Source organism: Excalfactoria chinensis, chromosome 5 (assembly GCF_039878825.1).
Source record: "Excalfactoria chinensis isolate bCotChi1 chromosome 5, bCotChi1.hap2, whole genome shotgun sequence".
Lineage (NCBI taxonomy): Eukaryota > Metazoa > Chordata > Aves > Galliformes > Phasianidae > Excalfactoria > Excalfactoria chinensis.
In genome coordinates this window covers 11,076,253-11,097,314 of record NC_092829.1, presented here as the reverse complement: position 1 = coordinate 11,097,314, position 21,062 = coordinate 11,076,253, and the positions used below count along the sequence as shown (strand labels likewise).

At 45.8% G+C, this 21,062-nt stretch overlaps 1 protein-coding gene across 2 annotated transcripts in view; it reads left to right on the top strand.

Moving 5' to 3' along the window:
- Positions 1–13,249: 13,249 nt before the first annotated feature.
- Positions 13,250–21,062, top strand: part of EML1 (EMAP like 1) — a 116,401-nt gene continuing 108,588 nt past the window's right edge. Inside the window, exon 1 of one of the 2 annotated variants that reach the window (XM_072337027.1) lies at positions 13,250–13,458. In XM_072337027.1, coding sequence (XP_072193128.1) covers positions 13,431–13,458 — 28 coding nt within the window. In that variant the 5' untranslated portion in view covers positions 13,250–13,430. The remainder of the gene's footprint in view (positions 13,459–21,062) is intronic. The other variant, XM_072337026.1, reaches the window with a different exon arrangement.

Sequence of the window (21,062 nt, the reverse complement as noted above, 5' to 3'; positions counted from 1 at the left end):
ATGAATGGAGGAATATCAATGTAGAAGAAGGATAATGGATCTGATTAGTTTTATGACTTCCCTGCTATTAACGAGGAGAGGCTGTACAACACTTTCGAGCACATAAGAAATCAGCAAATGTAACAACGAATGATTCTATGATTCTATGAATGTGGTGCGAGCCTAACGAGCTTCTTGAATGATTAACTACACACCCTCTGTCCCACACTGGAGACCAATTAGCAAAGGCAGACATTTTCATGCGGGGCAGTCAGTCCTCAACCAGACGCTGTGATCTGATTATCAAATGGGAGCTTTCTGAGCTGCCCAGAATTAAAGCTCAACTCAGCACCAACAAAAATGCTGCTTAGTAGCAACACCAGAAAGCTTTGCAGTTCTTGGTGGCCTGTTATTGCCTGGCTGTGATGAAACGGATCTCCAGTTGTGAATTTTGTTGCAAATTAGTATAATATGCTCGACTCATTAACGTTTATTAAAGCATTCATTTTGTTTGTTTGTTATGTTAAAACCCCTTGTATCCATCCCTTTGTTCATTGCACTCTAATTCTTGCTCTGCTTTGTGATGAAACTGCTAAGAAATAGATAGCAGTTTGCAAAGGCCTAGGGGTGTCCTTCATTTTCACTTGTTTCTGTCATCATTCTGATTATCCTGTAGGTGAGGGAAGGAATGTTGCTTAGACTGGGGCTGGACCTGCAGCCGATTCAAAACTGACAATAGTAATTCAAACAAGAAGCTGATAATATTGGTAAACAGAGAAAGAGCGCGTGCTTATGAATTACTGCATGAAGAAGAGGTGTGTAGAACCAGGCACTCAAAATGGCACAAAATTCAGGTATTCGTGCTCTTGGAACAGTATACAAATATACATATTTATGCCTATGTGTATGGCATACAAAGTATATAAATTATATGTATGGTGTATACGTACAATGTACGTTATATGACTCTAAATCGAAAAAGAAATGTTAATTTTCTGTCGGTCTGACGTTCTGCTCGTTAGGAAAACATACACACAAAAGCAACTCCACTGTTGTCCAGCAGAGGGCAGTCACAGATGTCCGCAGGGTTTAGAAGCGGTCGGAGGTAACTGCGTGCACTGCAAAAGGGATCGTCTGAAACCTAAGAGCATCACTCACGTTTTCATGGCCTTACTGACTCCAGTGCTGCTCCGACTGACTTCAAACCTATCCCCAGACCTAATGAACCACCGGGCTGGGGTCAGAAACCTCCCTAATGCTCCAGCCAAAGCTTTTACGGCCTCCTAAACAAAGACCTGACCGGCCTCGTTGGGCGGATGGGAGATATGGAAGCACTGCATAAAGCAGAATGTAAGTGCAGAAGGGCGAGTGGTAGGCAGACATCTCCCACTGTTCGTGTGGGTGCTGCAAGAGGATGTCAGTCGTCCGGCAGCACTAAATCACTGGGAATCCAGTCGGAAAGGTGCTGTTAGTCTCTGTTGTTATGCTAATGACAGGTGGAAGGCAACACAAATATTAATTGCAAACCTGTTTAGCTGCACTGCTTTGAGCCAAGCAGGCATCATAATGAAGCCGAGAAGCTTTGTGTTTTATTTTAATTAACTCAACAAGAAAGGCAATTTAAATGAAATGTTTTCTGTTGTGTTCTCCAGTGCTAATCAGCAGCTCATTATCTTCAATCACATCGGCACTGCTTTTTTTCTTTCTCAGACAGGGAGGCTGAGCACAAGCAAGCAGTGGCACACGCTGAAGGTTATGTGAATGCAGAGATATGAGGTTAGAGAGGAGAGGAACCCGATGGCCTTATAGAGGGAGATTTGGGATAGCTGAGGCCTGACACCAGGTCCTCAACTACTGCTGATATCCATCAGAAGAACAAATCCTTCTGTTGGCACCGGTGATGAGGATGTCCTCCAGGATGGACAAATGTGGATGCAGGAGGCATCCAATGAGGCCATGTGCAATACTGATGTTTGTCTCCTGTATGTGTTGTTTATCACTTGTACAACAACCTGTGACATCTCACCATCTGTGTTAGTGCAGGTTTGGGGGATTGTTTTGGAAACATCAGGTATCTATAAGAGTCTTTGAATTTCATGGTTTAATATGTCAGCTTATTCTTGTGTAATGCCAGTCCTGCAGCATTCAATACCAATACATTCAATTATGTTTTTCATACAAGGACTATTTCTAAAAATAGAGGTATAAGCATGAGACAGTGTTGTGCAGAATTGTATAGTGAGAGAGTTGTAGGTAACAGATAACAAACTGGAGATAAATTACCCAAAGGAATGAAATCTTTGCCTCCAAAAAAAGGAAAAAAAAAAAACCCAAACAACAACCCAACCAAATGAAATCCAGATGTAATCTAGAACAGAGCCAAACAAAAAGCCACGCTTGGGCTGTGGTTTTATTAAACCACATCCAACTAACCAAACTTGCAGAACCACCCCACATCGTACTTATTCTTTATTGAGGTCACTGATAAGAACAGCTAGAAGTGTTAACTTTTGTCACACTCCAGAAGAAATAATTCAATACAGAGAAAATGCAGCCAAAAAACCCCCACAAAACTCTACTTCTGGGTATTCAAATTGCTGAGGAGAGTGCACAAGTCTAAGCCATGAGTGTTGATCCTGTACTCTGAAGGCTAATAGCCTAAGATCTGTAACCTGGCATCTAAAAGCCCTTGGGATCCTGTGGTTCGTTGCACTCTGGTTCCTCCTGGGGTTATGTCAGTGCAGCTCCATCCTGCTGTGGGTTGATTTGCCTTGGGATGAGTTCAGCACATGCTGCTTGTTACATCAAACGGACCTTACCGGAAGGTTAGCACTTTTTGTTTGTTTGTTACTTCTGCCTTTGAGTTGGTAAGAAAAAATACAGTCCATCCAGCATTTATAATGCGAGCACAACTGCTTTATCGCTCCTCACATTTTCAGACAGCCACAGTAACCTTTTCCTGAAGATGGAGGTAGGTGGCCACCCAAAATATTCACCTGGGATGCTGAGGAGTGACTGAATGTTTTGGAGCAGCAGACACAACCAGGGCACCCGTGCTTGGGTGTGCATGTGTGTTTCGGGTTTCCTGGCCATAATCATAGATACAACATAACACTGAGGGTCAAATTCAGTCCTGGCATAGCTTCAGTGAAATCAGATCGTCTGCCTTGGGGTTGCTGGTGCTGCATGGTGTTTAATTTAGATCATATTGAGTCTGAATTAATGCTTGCTTCACCCAGCAGGCAGGCTTTGCAAATGGGTTTTCTCTTCACCTCATGCTGCGTGCGTCCTTGTGCATCTTCTTCCACCTCTGAGTAACTGCTCTCTTTAGTCTTATTGTATCTAAGGGAAGTTTTCATCAGCAGAGAGAAGAATGTAGATCGCATCTCTGCGAGGGAGCACCAGAAGAACAGTTCTGCCTGGAGAAAGTGTAACAGAGAGCACTGTTGATGTAGATAGAAGTAAAAAGTCTGCCCTGAGGACAGCTTGTCACGTGAAGCCTCTTGTGCCATTAATGACAGTTCTGAGGAGCAGATGAAATATGGATATGATAGAAGAGGTTTGCTTTGTACTGTATTGTTGGGTAATATTTTTAAAGAGACAATATTGTGCCAAATCTTCAGCTCATACACAGAACTTGTCTTGTTGCAAGGAAAGACTGCTGGCATCTCAGTCCCAAAGCACTGATAGGTACTGCTCCGGTTACATCCCCAAAAGTGGACTTTTCCAAGGGGTCCTATAGGAAGGGCTGTAACACAGATGTTACTCTCATAGGAGTTCTTTCTTCCTCCTTGCCATCCTCATCAGACCTGTCTAAGCTGACATCTTCGTTGCTGATGTGCAGAAGGGAGTAAAATGCTAATGACTTTCTTGGATGATGGTAATAAAATGGGTTTGTACCTGCTGGTGAGGACGTGAAAAGACAACATAAAGGGAAGCAGCAAGGCCAGAAACATGGGCAGAAAATGAAGCAATGAGATTTGCTTTGGTAAATGCATAGCAAAATGTATCTGGTGGCAACACAGCTTGGAAGAGGAGGTCAGCAGGGCTGGTAGGGCAGGAAAGGGATGGTGTGTGCAACAAGAGCAAGGAGTGATGGTAGATGGCATATTGAATGTGGGCTTGCAGTATGACTGCAGCCTACTATAGGGAACCTGCTTTGGCAGAGGGGCTGGTCTCAAAGATCTCCAGAGGTCCCTTCCAACCCTTAGAGTTCTGTGATTCTGTGGTATGCTTTCTGTGCCCACATCAGTTCCAGAACTGTTGAAACAATCCCAGATTAATTGGTTAGAGAATTACCATTCAAGTGGAAATCCATACAAAACAGAAAATAATACTGGGAAGAATTTTATTTCAACTCTAGTCAGTATTTCATACACCATATCAAAACTGTAACAAGACCCTTGATGAAACACATGGACGTACTAATTAAAGAAGTAGCCAAGAGCTCAGTGGCAGAAAGAACTCCAACAGCACACAGAGCAAAAACAAGCAGCATAAAGCAGCTCTGGACCAGGACAGATTACAAAGGGAAACTTTGCTATCTATGGATTGCAGAGGGAAACTGAGGCACAGAGAAATTTAATCTCTTGCTTAGTGTCAAGGAAGAAATCTCTGGCAGAGCCACGAACTAAACTTAGCCTGCTGGGTCTGCATTCCTGCCCTGGGCACCATCAAGCAATAAATAGCAGGCAGCAGGAAAGGAGCCATGGGAGGAGCTGAGTCTCTGCTCTGAGGTCTCTGGTGGCAGGGCAGGTCGGTGAAACAGCTGGGACTGCAGCAAGGATAGCTGTGCCTCCTCATCCTGAGCAATGTGGATGGCTGGCAATGGAAATGGGGAGGGTGAAAACCATGACAGTGCCCCACCTTTCTGGTTGCAGCAAGACCAGTTTGCCCATTGAGTTATCCATCACAGCCCCAGCATATCACAGTGGTCACCCACAACCCCCTCCTCCTGGCAGCCACCCATCTCAAATCCTTGCTGCTCTTCCCATGGCCCCATCATGCATTCACGTGGGATTTAGGGCACTGCGTGTGCTGCATGGCCACACACATGGGCTGATAGAAACCCCCCCATGCTGACAGCCTTTCTCTGGTGCAGCTGCCTTCAACCAGGTAAATCTCTCCCCCATCCTGAGCCACTGTTGTCTTCTGAAAACTGTAGGATCTTGGAACAAGCCAGTGGGTGCAGGATTTACTACGGAAGGGACTGTGCAAATAATGTCTCTTGAGGAAACTGGGATGAAAAGGGACATCAAGCTGCAGGAAAGCACCATGCCAAGATCTCTCCTCAGACAGGTGGGTGTTCATCTCATCTGTTGGTGTGCCAGGGGCTCTAGGAGGAAGCAGACAACATTTGGGGATGCTGTGCCCACGGGGAGACAGGAAAGCCATAACGTTTGGGAATTGAGCGGCTATTTCTGAATGCATGTGCACTGAAAGGAAAACTGCTTGGCTTTCTCTCCTTCCCTCTGAGGAAAAACTCCAAATGGAAATATGATTGTCACACTGCCCTTTGCTAAACAAACAACTCGATATTTGACCATATATGTTGTATTAAGAGACGTGGTTTAGAGGGGAGCTATTGGTGCTGAGTGTGCAGTTGGACTGGGCAATCTTGGAGGTCTTTTCCAACCTTGGTGATTCTATGATTCTGTGATTCATATGTGGTGTTTCCTTAGATGTGGACTCTGCTGTGAGACAGATTGCTCTTGGGCCTTGTCACAGGTTAACTCAGCTACTTTCCTAACTAAAAGATCAATGGTGGATTAAATTTCAGCTCTGCAGCCTTTGTATTTCTCTGATCTGTTCCTCACAAGCTTAACACCTTCTTATTAATAAGGTTCTGTAACTTTCAGGTGTAATTTTGTAATGGAAAGTTAGGTGCTATGCAACAACAGTGTGCCCCAGGAACACCAGGATCCCTGAGCAACTCATGTCATTTCTGCAGATTAATAAAGTGAGGATTGGATCCAGGACATGGTGAGAAGGACGGCATGGTGTTATGCCTGGGGTAAGGACTCATGGATGGGCACAGCTTAGCTCTGCGGGGTGCAGCCCTGGGCCTATAAGGCTGCCCAGGATGGAAGCTCTTGGCCTCACTGGTATTAAAGCCCTGGGATTCCCCTGGCTGCCCCGTGCAGCAAGCTGTGATGTCTGTGTACAGAAATGAAAACAGGAGACAGCCAGTCCTGGAGCAGAACTGGGACTGAGAAAGAAACAGCAGCTTCATGCACCAAACTAGGAAATTACAAGGATTATTGACCCTACAATTTGAGATGTGTTCTTCTTTGGGTTTTCAGGTCAGGCTGTGGCATTTGCTTGTGCACTGAAAGAAGCACTTTGCTGCAGGACCATTGAGTACCTTGCAAAGAGTCACCAAAGTGCCTGCAGCCTTTCAGTGTGCATCCTGGCTAGGCGGAGAGCAGTGGTTGGCTAAGCAAGAGGAAGGATACGTGTACCTGAAATCCCTTTTCCAACAGTGCTGCAGCAGCTGCTCCTAACCAAAGCCCCTCAGTGATCAGCCTGCTGGGCAAAAACGTTTTCCCATTCACTGAGACTTCTAGTAAAAAGGAAAAAACTGAGATTCTGACATTTCTCATGAGCAGTGACTGAAAAGGTTGTTTTTCCTTTTTTCTTTTTTTTTTTTTTGCATGTTGGCATCAACGTGACTTTCATTCTTGCAGTCTGACAGCCTGGTTCCTTTGCTTACCCCTCACCCATGATGAGTGACCTTGGGAAAATCCCTTCCCTGCCCTGGGATTTCTCCCTGTGGTGGCAGCGGGAGCTTTGTGATGGCCCCAGCAACTCACCCCAGCCCCAGCGTGACTCACAAAGGTCACGTAAGTGATAATAATCTGCTTTATTTGTTATTCCCATGGAGTCTTGTCCTCTTTGCAGAAACTGCCAACAAGGTCACTGCTTCCGTTAATTGTGGCTGTGTTTATTGTAAGGCAGAGGCGTTCCCACATGACTAGGAATGAAAGCTCCTCCCTGGTCGTTCCTGCTGCCAGGCGCCCTTGACAAATGTTTGCAAAGAAGCAAATGAAAGTGGATTGTAAAGTGCATCATGCTGCGCCACGGTACGAAATTCGTAGATAACCTAATAAATAATTTTCCCCGCTGTTCAGCTCTGATTCCATTAGTAATTCTTTAATTAATTCTATTTCCCTGCCTAGAAGGCCCACACCCAGTGCTGGGGAGAACAGTGCCTGGTGGAGCAGATGAGTGGAGAGATTGGACAGTGATTATTGCTGCTCTCTGGTGCTCACTCTGCTGCTGGCTATTCCAGAAAACACAGGATGATTTTTTACAGCACAAGATTGCAAGAGAAGTGCTTGTCAGCTCTGACTTTGCCAATGATTATGCAGCCCATTACCTGCTGCTTGCTCAGTCCCATTCTAGGGTATGTATTTGCCAACAGCTAGAGTATAGTTTGCTTCTCCTACAAGCACGGGATGGAACTCAGACCTTTTGTTGACCCACCATGGCTACCATTAGCAGTGACAATTTTCATGGCATGTTTTCTGCTGGGCTGGTGGAACTTCCTTTCTAAGTTTGAAATGACTCTGAGTAGGCAGAAAATCATGAGGTTGAGATTAGCGATGGAATGGAGGTAGAAATTTGAAGGTGGGAATGTCTTCAGCTCTTGTAACTATTCTGCGTTAGAATCATAGAATCATTAACATTGAAAAAGACCACTAAGATCACCTGGTCAATACATCAACCCATCCCCACTGTGCTCACCAAACCATGTTCCTTGGTGCCACACCTACACAGCTCTTGAAAATCTCCGGGATGGTGACTCCACAACTTCTCTGGGCAACATGCAGCTTAGGGCTGGTTTCCATCAGGGCTGAAGGCAGGTGTGAGCACCATACCTCGATAGCTGTGTTATCAACCTGCAGGTGAAGTAGGAAGCTTCACTTCCCCAAAGCAAGTTTCAGTTTCAGGATGAGCCAATAACTCAGAGTGCTGACACCTCATGTGTCCTCATTGCCGAGACAATATCCCCGATTGCTGCTGGCTGCAATTAGCCCCTGGAGCACTTACAGCACACGACTGTCACTGTGGCTTTTGCCTTCAGGAAGGATGATATTGCAGCTCCTTAATTCCTCTTGGGATTTCCCAGCTCTGAAGCCCTTTGTCAGCTAACCTTGGATATACAAGCTGTCCCGAGAGGTTATTGATTCCTCTCATCCCTGCCTCCTTACTAGGCTAGGCTGATTTATAGGAATTTTGGTAGGAACCACTAAAAACCTGGCAGAGCTCATTAGTCTGTGAATCTTTTAAGGACTTCCCTCATCACAGTGAACATCTGTTTGCTGGAGTGCTATTTTTGCAGCTGCCAAATCAGGTTTGCAAAACTCTCACCTTCTCTGCAAACCCAAACTTGATACCATAATACTTACCTTCAGAGCTCAACACTCCCATTTCCACAAGATCTATGCAGAGCAAACACAGCCACGCTCAGCTGTGCGAGCCTCAGTCCCACTCAGATAACCCACAGTAATGCCACTGAATCCAGAAAAAGCAAGATCAGACCTAATTGTAGAATTTCTCTTTTGCTTCTTACATTCCCCATGAGGCACTTCAGTAACATTTGGAACATCATCAGAGGGAAACACCATTAACACTAATTGAGATGTGCATGAAAATCTCCCACAAATCGGTGGGAACACAAATTCTGCCTCGGCCCTTCCAACTTTATCTTCCAGATATAGCACTTATATTTCCTCGTGTAATTTCAATAGCCTTTTGTAACTCATCCCCCAGGAATGCAACTGCCTGTAAATTAGGTGAGACCAAAACACTGCTGAGATCGAGACCATTCACTCATTTCTTCTTCAAGACAAATCTTCTTCCCAGTCTTTGATCTCCTTATTTTATTTACTGTATATCTGCACTTTTGCATAAAGCATTCTCATTGTGAGCCAACAATTGCCACTGCCAGGCTCACATTTCTTGGAGGAATTTCTCCCTCATTCTCTTTGAATGTGCAAAATTATTTTCGCTGCCGCTGGGCTGGTGTCAGCTGACACAGCTAATCTTCTAATCTTCTCTCTGGGGTGACATCAGAGGAGATGATGGAGACGTTTCCTTTCTTGAATACAAATCTCAGATTCAGTAGTGGCTAATGAAAATCTTATTAATAAAATGGAAAATATATATATACATGAACCAGATTAAGGTCCCACAGGTGCAAAATGGTGATATGTGTAGGGGGATGTATATGGGAGACATCTATAGGGGATGTATATTTCAGGGGGATGCTGTTATTCTTCTGTTTGCTGCTAGCTGTATCTTGCTTTCATCCCTTACTTTCCCTTCCCTGGATAAACCACATGAGATTGTGTCAGTGCATCCACTTCTCTTACAATGACATTATTGCACGCCCCATCTGTCATGTCAAAATGTGAAAAGGACGTGTCAGAAAACAATAATGAAATAAAATCCCAATTATTGGGACTTACTTTCTAATCTATCACTGTTGCACACACAGGTGGAGCTCCACAAGCATCTCACAGCCTGGAGGCCAGCCTGCAGGACTGCCCTTAAGGCTGTTTGATGTCATCCACTGACACCACCGTGCTGCTATCTGCCTGCATCACTCTCTGCATCTCCCCCTCCCCCCCTTCCCAGCCACTGCTTGTACCCAGCAGGCAGAGATCTGCACACAGCTGGGAGAGATCCAATGGCATTTGCATAAATTAGAGGCAAGAAGCGAATCTCAGCCATTCTCCATTTAAACTGCGTGGAAATTGTACTGATGTGACATATAAATTCCTGCCAGACTTGGTGGGAAGGTGCTTGCTTTGGCCTCATGGAAAACTGCAGATTGAGTAACCAGGTCTGACCTGGTTAGATGACATTGCTCCCCACAATTCCCCTCTGTCTCAGGAGAGAGAAATGCAGGGGAGATCAGCAATGGTCTGTTCATGCTTCTACATCAAGGACAGGATCAGCAAAGCCTTTCCACCAGCAGTTTGAGCAGCCAGTGTCTGGCAGTGTGCAGACCCCACCACTGGAACCACAGCTGCCTGCTGTGTAGGTGGTGGAACAGCCTGGTGCCCAGCTGGGAGTGGCTGGATGAGGTATAAGATGTTAAAGAGCAGATTTCCAGAGGCACTTAGATCAGAAGTCCAATAGGATGTGTAAGCATCTGGGGTAGAAATTAGGTCCTGTTATGTATCGTGCTCAGGTTGGATATCAGGGAAAGGCTCTACCTCGAGAGGGCAGTGGGCATGGAACAGGCTTCCCAGGGCAGAGGGTACAGCCATGAGCTGTTGGAGTTCAAATGGCATTTGGACAGCACTCTCAGACACAGGAATTGGATTTGGGTGGTGCTGTATGGAGACAAGAGTTGGATTTGATGATCCTTGTGGGTCCCTTCTGACTTGGGACCAGAGGGGCCCAGGCCAACCTTCTGTAAGTGACACTCCACTGCCTTCCTTCCGCATATCAAGTTTATCATTCCTTCCACTGCATTTGCCATTGATCTGATGCAGAGGAGTGTGTGCTGTGCAGCGGTGAGGAGAGCAGGCAGATCCACCAAGAGAGAGCACTTACTGATGGATACTTATCACATTAATACCCACTATAATACTCTGTGCTCACTTCTTACATTTTGTTGTTTAGTTCAATTTTAGGCTTCTGTATTTTACCATGTGTAATGGAAATGCTAATTCGAGTCCTGAACCAGTGATTGATTATGTGGTGGGAAGGCAGGGCCAACCCAAGTGAGCCCAGGTGTATGCAGTGCACCTGAGTGACCAGAAGTGGTGGATCCTGGCTCCACCCCTTCCCAGACCTCATTTAAGGGCTGACAGAAGAGGCAAAGGTGTTTTGCTGGAGATTCCTGCCTACTGGAGGCCCTCGGAAGGTGAGCAGTTTCTTTCCTTTATTTCTGTGCCCATGGCTGCTGCATTTGAGCAAGCCTTACTGCAGCCTAGGAGCTTGCTGCTCTGCTGTTGTTGCTGCCCTTTCTTTCACGTTACACCATGGATTACTTGTAAATTCCCCAAACTTTTCTCTCTCAGACTTCAATTTTCCAGGCTTGGTGTCTATGCAGGAGCAAGCATGGCTGCTTTCATCCTGAGAGACAGAGAAGCTTAAAAGAAATATTCAGTTTTACTCTTAAAAAAAAAAAAAAAAAAAAAAAAAAAAAGAAAATGAGTTTTATATCCTCTCAGAAAAATAACTCTGCAACCAAAATATCCAGGGAGTAGAGGAAAACTTTTAATTGAAAGAAGTCTTATTTAAGTTAATCGGTGGTGAGTGTTCCCGTAAGAGCTAGAATGTGTTCAACTTCTGGCCCAATGGATATATCTCTGTTTTAATGTTTTATGGAGCCTTCCCAGGGCTCAGCAGAAGGGGGATGCCAAGTCCTAACCACGGCTCTGTCCTCTTTTCTACAGTAGTTGCAGATGTCTCTGTTCCTTCCTTTGCCCTCTCTGCTGCCTCTTCTGCCCCTGCCCAGAAGACACTGAGCCAAAGGCCAACGGATGGGGCTGAGTGAGGTACGAGTTTCTTCAGCCCGTTGTAAGGATGAATTTGAGCAGAGCCACAGGCTTGGGAGCTGTCATGAATTCACTGCAGGAACCACTTCAGCACTGCCAGAGGACTTCAGCCAGCAGCAGAGGAGCACTAGCACACAGCTGGAAGAGGTAATCTCAAAATGAGCCACAGCTGCTTGCTCTGAGTGCAGGGTGGGATGGCCAGCCCTTGATCTTGCAAATACTCAGGCAGCTGCTTTGCTTTATAACTGCAAGTGGGTCCAGGAACTTGTGAGGTTTGAAGTTCAGTTGGTATGTACGTTTCTGCAGAACTGGGAGTCTGTGTTTGTACAGAGCAGAGTTAGAAAAAGCCTCCATCTACTCATGTCAGAGCAAAATTTTTCTGCACTGGAATTGTTGGGGGGGAGAAGGGCTCTCTGTTCTGATGTAAGCCCTCTGCTCTTCCCTGATATGTACTGAGGATGAGAGCAGATCCCTCCTTGGCTCTGTAACTCCCAGATCAGAAGTAATTCCTTGAGCCTGAGGGTGGCAGAAGAATGGGAAGTATGTGAAGGAAAAGGATGGATGCAATGCCCTGCACTTTTTATACTGGGAGAAGAGCAACAGCTGTGGTATTTTTCTCCCCGGAGCTGACACCCAAAAGAATATCCCCAGGCTGCAGCACAAACAGACATCAAGACATTCTCTTCCAATGGCTGTCCATTGCAGTGGGATACCTGCAGACTTCACACCAGCAAATTTCACCAGCCCATGGCACCCAGTGCTGGATAGAGAGCACCAGGAGACCCTTGGCGGATCCTGTGCAGGAAATCTGAGGCATCATTTTGGGAGTATTTGCAGCTCTTTCAGCTTCTGATTCTCTCCCTGCTATTGTAGACTCAAGCTACCTATGGCTATCTGTGCTGCTGAGTGCTCCGAGGATGAACAAAACCAGCCCTGCTCTATCAGAGATGCTGAGCATACACTCAGTGCACTTGGTGTGCATGAAGCCTTTTTATTTTTCCCCCCTTGGAAGCACTTTGAAGCAAAATGTTCCCCAAGCTCCAGCAGCAGATTGCCCCAGGTGGCTGTGCCATGGGCTCTGAGAGTACCTTCCATTGCACCCCAAAGGGCTCTGATCTCCCTCAACCTCCAGCTCTGCATCCCACGCACCAACACTGGTGACACAATATTAAGTAACATAGGGCACAGTCTGCACAGGTCCTCACTACTGACTGGACATGGCTGAAAGGACTAAGAATTTTTTACAGAGCAAATTCCATGGAGACATTCCCAAAGATTAAGTCAAGCTTCAAAGCAAGCCATGAAATTCTTCATTAAAGCTGTGCATTTTAAGTGAGCAGCAGTTATGAAGAGTAACAGAGCAATCTGCCCTCAGAGCATTGCACTGCAAAATGCACTCTGTGGGACAGCAGTGTCACCAGTGCTGTTTCCCAGACTCTGTAGTATAAACCAAGTGGATTTATTCCTGGCCCCATATTCAGCTGTGCTGCTCCAGCCCTCCTCTGTCCCGGCTCTGTGGCTGTGCCCGCAGTGCTGCTCCCGCACAGCCTCAGTCCTCTCCTCAGGCACAGATCTGTGGCTCAGCTCTTAAAAGCTGTTTCATAAATATTCCATGGCCTTTCAGCCCGGGTAATGTGCCTCTGTGACATTAAAGAGGAAACTCCGTGAAGGGGAGGGATGACAACAAATTTATCCACCAATAGCACACTCTTTTGGCACAAAAGCACATTCTTATCTTTACATCCCATAATGAGAAGGCAGAGACGGGACTGTTGCTGCAGCTCTCTGGGTGGGTAGCCGTAGCGTGGAAGAGCCGGGTGACTGTAAATCGTGAGATATTTTCCACCCCCCGCCTCCTCCAGAAGAAGGACCCGTGCCGCTGTTTGCTCGCCGTGTTTTCCCAAGCCCCCGACGAGGAGAGCTTCTTGCACGATGTCTGACTGTGAGGGACTGCCTGTGGGTAAGAGCCAGATTTATATTTACAGCAGCGTCCCGCCGGCTGGCGCGTGGTCTCGGGTTGCAGAGCTCCATGCCAGCCCTTTGCTGCAGGGCGAGGAGAAGCCCCGGTGCAGGGTTTGGGTAGTGCCAAAAGGCACGGGGTGAGGAAGAGGATGGGCAGAGTGGTGAGGGCTGCTGGCCCAAGCGCCATCCTCAGGTGACGGTGTGGGTACAAGTCACCTCCAGCCCACATGGGAGCTTCTGGGGACAGGTCCTGCAGGACGTGTGGTGGGGACGCACTGATAAACCCACACCAACGGCACGGCCGCGGCAAGGGTAGATAAATGCAAGGGGGTTGTGTGCTGAGGGAAAATAGAAGTGTGCCTTGCTTTCAAAATAAGGGCCTGGCGTGTTCTGCCTGTCTGTTACTGTACGTGGGGTTGTACATGTCAAAGCTGTCCGAGCGAGAGCAGGTTGGAACAAAGTAGGTTTCTCAGCTGATTTTCTTTTTTAACTTTGAGATGTCTTGTAAACACTCACTGTGCTGCCGGCATGGCAGGAAACTCTTGTCATAATGCTAGAGCTGTGCTCTGCCAAGGCAGCTTCATAATAGAGGCACGGGCTGTTGGAAATATATTTTGTTTTCTTTTATATTCTCGTGCCATGGAAAGTGTTTATCTTTTCATGTATGTTGTATGCGTTTATATACAAGCAATATAACACAGTACTGGTGTTTCACTTTCTTTGTGGAGGCCGTGTGTCAGAAACGAGGTGGCTAAAACAGCACCACAGAAGGTGGCTGTGGCAGTGGTGTTGGTTTTCTTTGATCTTAGCTTCCATTTTGCACAGACAGTCCCAAGTCCAGAAATACGCAACTGGAGAAACATAAATTATGTATGCACTGCGGAGTGAGCTGCGCCATGCACAATCTCCTGTGCCCTCACACAGCTCCTGCCACTGTCTAAAGGCAGGAAGGAGGAGGATGGGTTTTCCTTACTCATCTTCTCAAGGGGCTGCTGTATGCACCAGCGAGGGTTCCTTTCGTTGGTAGAGTTAGCTCTGATTGAGGGCCTGTCCTATTAGCTTGTGAAGCACACAGAGCTGTGGGTGGGATGTACCAGGATGACAGTGACAATATTTGGAATCTGATATTAATGATGAAACTGATATTGAGCAAGTGAAGCATGCTGTGTGCAGGAGCTCCTGATGTCTCAATTACCTTTGCCAGTGTGGGCCCAGGAGATTGCCTTCAGGAAAGTGCTGGTGGGTACGGGAGCAGCTTGCTAAAGAGACAAAAATCAACAGGGATGTTCAATGTGGATGCAGCTCAGAAGGATCCTGACACAGTAGGGGAAAGATTTGGTTTGTTTCTCCTTTCTCCTAGCTGTCCTCCTGACCCCATGGCTCATCCAGCTCTAGGGGCAGGCTGGTGGCCCTTCTTGTTCCTTAGCAGCGGAGGTAATAACCTCAGGTTGCCCCAAGAGCAATTCAGATGGATAATGAGTGGTAATGCACTGGCACAGACTGCCCAGGGAGGTATGGCAGTCACCATCCCTTGAGGCGATCAAGAACTGTGTTGATGAGGCACTGAGGGACTAGTGGGCATGGTGAGATGGGTTTGGGGTGGAGAACGTGATCTTAAAGGTTTTTTCCAACCTTAATGATTCTGCAAGTTTTGTGAGTCCTTCAGCTCCTGGCAACTGGCTCTTCCCATCCAGGTACTTTGAAATCAAGAAATTCCCTTTGCAGTCATCTCTCCTTTAGAAGCTATTTCAGAGTTCAGAACTTCAGCAGTAGAAAATCCATAAAAAGTGCTGCAAGAAAACCAGCATAAAACTTTCTAAAATAATGTTAGCATCCAGCCATACAGAAATGCCTCTTTGCTGGATCTAATGATCGTAGTAAGACTGGTGGTGTACTTCTAAAACCCTTATTTCTGAATCTGGCCAGGCAGCACAGCTGCGAGGAGCCATTTGTAGTGGCAAATGTCGTGAGCACTGTGACGTGGCCGGGATCTCAAGGCCTGTTTACAACAACCTGGACAGCCACATGCAAGCATCTGTGCATATGCATGCAACTATAAATAAGTTTAGCCGAAGCACGGTATTAGTGTCAAGTCTACAGATTGCCTTGCCAGCCCCTCTGCAACGGGTATGCCTTGCAAACTGCCTCGAGAACTGGAGGCTGTAGTTACAGTAAATACATGCCAGGATTTTTACAGTGCTGTCGGCCTACACAGGAATGTAGTAAGAACAGCTGCGTAATTGTTCCCTCTGGGCTGCTGTCTGGGGGAACTCTCAATGTTATCTTTGAATTAAAATCATTCAAAATCTTTGCGTTAAATAGCTGGATCTGGATGGCTCAATATACATACCTATAATTATTAAACAGGAAGCTTTGCTCTGTAGGAATACTCCACTTCTACACTGTGATTATGCAGCTCTCAGGGTAAAGGCAGTGGGTTTTTCAATCCCTGGTTTATGTTTGATTGCAGCACTGATTTGGAATGGAAAACTGAACCTCGGATGAAAACAGAGTTTTATTTTGTCTTTTGAATGTAGCACAGGAGACATAAAATCCTAGCTGTCAGATTGCAGATTAAATGTAAGCAAGTGAGTCATTTTGGACAGAATTCCAACCAAAAAAGGCATTTGTGAGTGTTACTATCCAAGTGATCTATTGGTGAGCAGAAACCTGAAACTTACACTATCAATTTCCTGTTGTAACATGGGTAGATAAAACAGAAAGAAACATCGGCCATCTCAGGACAGTGACACTCCTATTTCTTTCTCATTACCAATTATTGGTGTTCTGGTGCTGTCCATTAGCTCTAGGTACATAGATTTTTCTGCCATTCCTACACACAGATAAAAGAAAAGAGCATCAATTATTTAAGTGCTTCCCCTCGTGTTCTTTATTTTCCTCTTGTAAGGAGCTGCAGCTCGGTCTCTGTGTGACTGAAGAGATTTTCGTGCACCCAGCATTTTGATTAGGAATATATGAGTCATTAAGGTTCTGGTTCTTAGTACAATACTTTTGACTTCAGAAAAACCTCTGAAGTCGAGCAAAGGTTCTTAAAGTGCCTCTTCCCCTGTTTACTCCTCAAGACTATGTCAGCCACAGGCTGGTTCTGAGTGGTGCAGCTGAATTTTTGTGGATAACATCACTGCTACAGAAGCATGGGGTATTCAGCCATGAGAGATGAAGAGTCTGTTGCTGGAGAGGGGGTAGCTCTTAGGTTACCAGGAATCTCTTAAGTACATACATTCTGTTATACACAAAAATAGGGCTGAAAAGTGATGAGGCAGAATTAAGTCAGCTTGTTCTGTGGCAGGTGGTATGAAAATCTGACTGAATTCCCTTCAGATTTCCCCTAAACTTTTGCTGGATTTGTGTCAATAAAGGAGGAAATAAGACCTTTCAACTGAAGTGTGTTCCTGACTCTTTGGCTAAATATTTCCTTTCAGAGCTAAAATTACATGTTTCAAACACGCCTATAAGAGAAACTGAAGCCAATTTGCTAAAATTGCTGTTTGCAGAATCAGGATATCCCTGAGCCCTGCACTAATGTAGGTTTCCCGAGCCTCAGGCCCATTCTGCAGTGTCACGGTGAGCTTGCTGAGCTCAGCAGTGCACCCTCACTGCTCTGTCCCTGTGCAGTCTCTGGAAAGTTCTATGCAAGTGAAGCATTTTGATACAGCCCCATAATCCCAAATATCAAATGCAACCCATCAGGTGTTCTCACACATGCACAGCATCCCCTATCTCATGGTCTACTGAAGCCCAAGCTCTGCATGTGGCCGCTCACTCCCAAGCTGGGCTGGCGATGTGCAAATTCTCTGATTTCAAAGCAGTGAGGCTGCAGTGAGCCAGCTTTAGTTCCTTACCCGTATTCTCAGATCTTTTGTTGGAAGGAAAGAAAAGAAGTGCTTTTTTGGTCTGGGAGCAACCTGAGGATTCCCAAGCCTGTGCAGTAATTCTGATGTGCTGTGAAAAGGAGGGGGTTGGAGGGCTGGCAGTAGCTCCGTTTCATTTGTGTAAGGTGCCACAGACCACAGATCTGACTCTTTGTTGTTGGAACCAAAGGGAAGAGCAGTCTGCTCTCTACTGCAGCCAGGCTTGATCTCAATGTGGACTTGGCTCAGCTCCCTCTCAGCGCGCAGCTCTAGAGCTATGCAGTGTGGCTCCTTATGCATCCCTATTTAAATGAGGCAGGTGAGGTCTCTTTGCAGCATGTGTGCTGTCTGCTTTTTGGGCTTCAGGCAGAAGGTACTGCAGCTAGCAGAGACATTATTATTGGAAGTCTAGGTTTGTGGAAATGTATTGAAATATTATCTCAAAGAGCAAATGAGGTTTCCCTATCCCTTCCCATTTGTTTTCTGAGGAGGATGGTGCTGAAGAAAGAGGCTGTCCAGTACAACTCTTGACAGTCCTAGCCTGTGACATTTAAAGTAGCTGAAGGCACCTAAAAACCAAAGGATATTTTTCTCTCTACCTCCCCACCGTGTCCCACAACATCTGCAGCATTTCCAACATGGTCTGTGTTAAGCCATTGGTATTTAGGAGCCATAACTGCCTTAAACACTTCTTGCTGTCTGAGGTCCTCCCTTGCTGCAGACCTGTTTCATGGCCCGTGTTTTAGATGGTGGGGCACATTTCCCTCCTTTTGCAATTCAGGCTCCAAACAAAATGATGAGGTTCCCCCAGATGATTCCTTGCATTTGTGAAGTGAGAAAGAAATGCTGGGAGAGAGGAATGGAATTGTGATGCTTGTCAGGCACTGTTTGGGGACCTGCTGATAGAACCCAAGTTCATTTCCCTACAGGAGTCCCAGGCTCCTGTGCTGTGTAGGAAGTGCTTTGTACAAGTATGATTGCTGGGGGAGATCTGTTTGTATTTGTACCTCATTCAGACTCACTTGATGTTTCATACTCCTCTGGCCGAAACATTCCCAAATATGACTTAGCAGAAGTCACTGCCCTGTGTGTGGTATTGTTCAGAGCTTATATATGAGGCACTGAGGCTTGGCAAGATTAAACCAAACTCAGTTCTGTCTGATGTGTGTCTGTAACTCAAGATGCTGAGGCACAGCACGATACTTTGTACATTCAGTCCTCATTTGAAGCTGTGAGAGCTGGGCATGTCTGTAAATCACGCCTGTGGTCCCTGGTCCAGCACCAGGAGATGAGGAATGCTCTGCTGTGACCACTTGAGAAAAGCTTGGCTTCTGCAGCTGCTCTGTGGGGCAATGCTTCTCCCTTCCAGAGGAGCTCTGTGGTGAGAAGGAGGTGCAATCCAGTTCCTGTTAATTCTTTTCAATCTGATCTAGCCTGAAATTGTCCTTGATCATCCTGGAATTGCATCCCTCAATATCTCCGACAGGTGAAGCTGTGATCTTACAATAAACAGCTTTCTGGGAACACATTAGTCATAAAATATAAAAACCTTTATCACCTCATAACTAGATCTGCAGCAATAAATATACTTTCTCAGTTTGCTATAGTAGTAACTTGGTGCTTTATTAACACACCAGAGGCTCTAGCACAAGCAGCTTGTCCCTGGGACACCAATGCTGTCATTTTCTGCAGCTCCTGTTGCCCATAACTGAGGCTTCCCAGTCAGTCTTCTTACTACAAGAGTCAGCTGCCCTTTACACACACATCTGACGTAGGCATGAGATTGCAATGTGTTTGTGCTGCAGGCATATGGGTCCCATCTGGAAAGGGTTTTAAGAAGGAAATGATTATTTCCTGCATCTATCATAAATTCCAAGTGGTGTATTTAGGCACAGCCGTTTGAAAACAGACAGCACACTGATGAAACTGAAGTAATTTCACTGGGAAATTTCACCTAAAATGCTTGATTCATTGTAGTGCTGCCAACCCACTGATGTTTATCACGAGCCTTAAGTGTTATTATCATCTTTTTTTCTGGTCAGGTTTCTTGTGTCTTGAGCTTTTGGGGGGTCAGCAGGATGTCTATGCACCATCCATTCTCACCCATTCAGCAACAAATGGGTGTCTTCTGTCACTGGAGTAGGGATTTTTTTTGTTGTTTGATAGACATTTTGTTCTGATTTTTCAACATCTAAGTCACGGGGAGAAGCATCACATGGGAAGGAGTCAGAGAATGAGCGATGTCTGGAACAGATATGGCAGTCTGAGGCACACAGTGCTTGCTTGCATGTGTAGGCTGGAGAATAATATTTCTCTAAGAAAAAACTGCCTTTTTAGACACCAACCGCATTTGTATGTGTTTCTGTTTTGAGTCACTTAATGAAAAAATTGAAAAACTCCAGGGAAAGCACTCAATCTGCTCTCAGCTTTTCACAAGGAGAGCGGTTGTTTTCTCAGCAAACTCCTCTCTTGCAATTACTTGGTTTCTTTAGACTTTTGAGGAGCCTCCCTGCACAGAAAGTAGCTGAGCAGTCCTTTTTCTCTACTCTATTACTTTCTGCCCACTCTGATGGTTTCTCCCATATACCAGGTAAGGATACTACGACTGGAATGTGACTGATGACACTTTCTGGTTAAGATGTAATGAGTCCCCCCTCTATGAGAGCCTCATTGCTCAGTCCCTTGAAGCTAATGTTGTCCAAGGAGTAGATGCAGGCTCAGAAATAGCCAGTTTTCATGTGTTAGTTTTAATTTCTCACTCAGAAATGCATCTCAGTGTTGAGTGCATGATTAGTGTTCGATTTCTTTCCCTAATGAAGTTCAGCAGCTGGGCTGCTCTAAGTAGGTGCCAAATCTTTAAAGATTTCCTTGTTCTGAGGCGATTGCTCAATTGATGATCTGACTTGTGGAATTAAGCCTTATGCAGGGACAGAGGAGAACTGGAAGCAACAGAACAAATTAATGAGTTGATCTGAAGGTCCACCCCAGGGCAGCCCAACCCATCCAGGCAAATGTTTTTATCGTGATTCAGAGTGTTTGTTTTCTTGAGAATGAGCCTGACTGGTATTTGGGGTTGTTTGAAGCAAGGAGCCAGCAAATGGAGACCAGATTCTCTTGCTGCTGCTGCTCACTGCAGAGCTTTGCAACAAGCTGGGGGCCAGCACGGGCCTGGTACACCTCTACAGACTTGGTCTTGTTCCTCTCGGAGTAGTTGCTCCTTACTTCAGCTGAATCCTAGCTCTCTTGTCTCCATGGTTAAAGTGAGACCACTGAGATTTTCATGTCCACGAGTTTCTGTGTGTTGGTCAGGTATCAAAACGGCGTGAAAAGTTGTCAGGATGGATTATTCTCCTCTGAGCTGGGTTGGTCATGAGGGACAGCCTTCTGCTTGGAGCTGGAGGTTAACTGCTAATTGTTACTTATGCTTCCATCATTTTCCAAAAGCCACTTAGCAGAACTGAGATATTTCCTAGACAATTTCTTTCTCCAAATTCTTTGGATACCGGTGGTGCTTGGCTGCCTTCTCTGTATTTTATGCTAACTTTGGATGGGGAGGAGAGATTTCTTCTGTGGACCTTCATTTTGTGGGTTACCCATTGACTACTGTGGATACAATGTGATCTAAAAATCCCATTTACTGCACAGCTGAGAGGACTGGAGATAGGAAAAGTGATTTCTTCTTGGTACTTCCTGAAACTTTACATGTTGGTGGTGGAAATACAACAGAAAT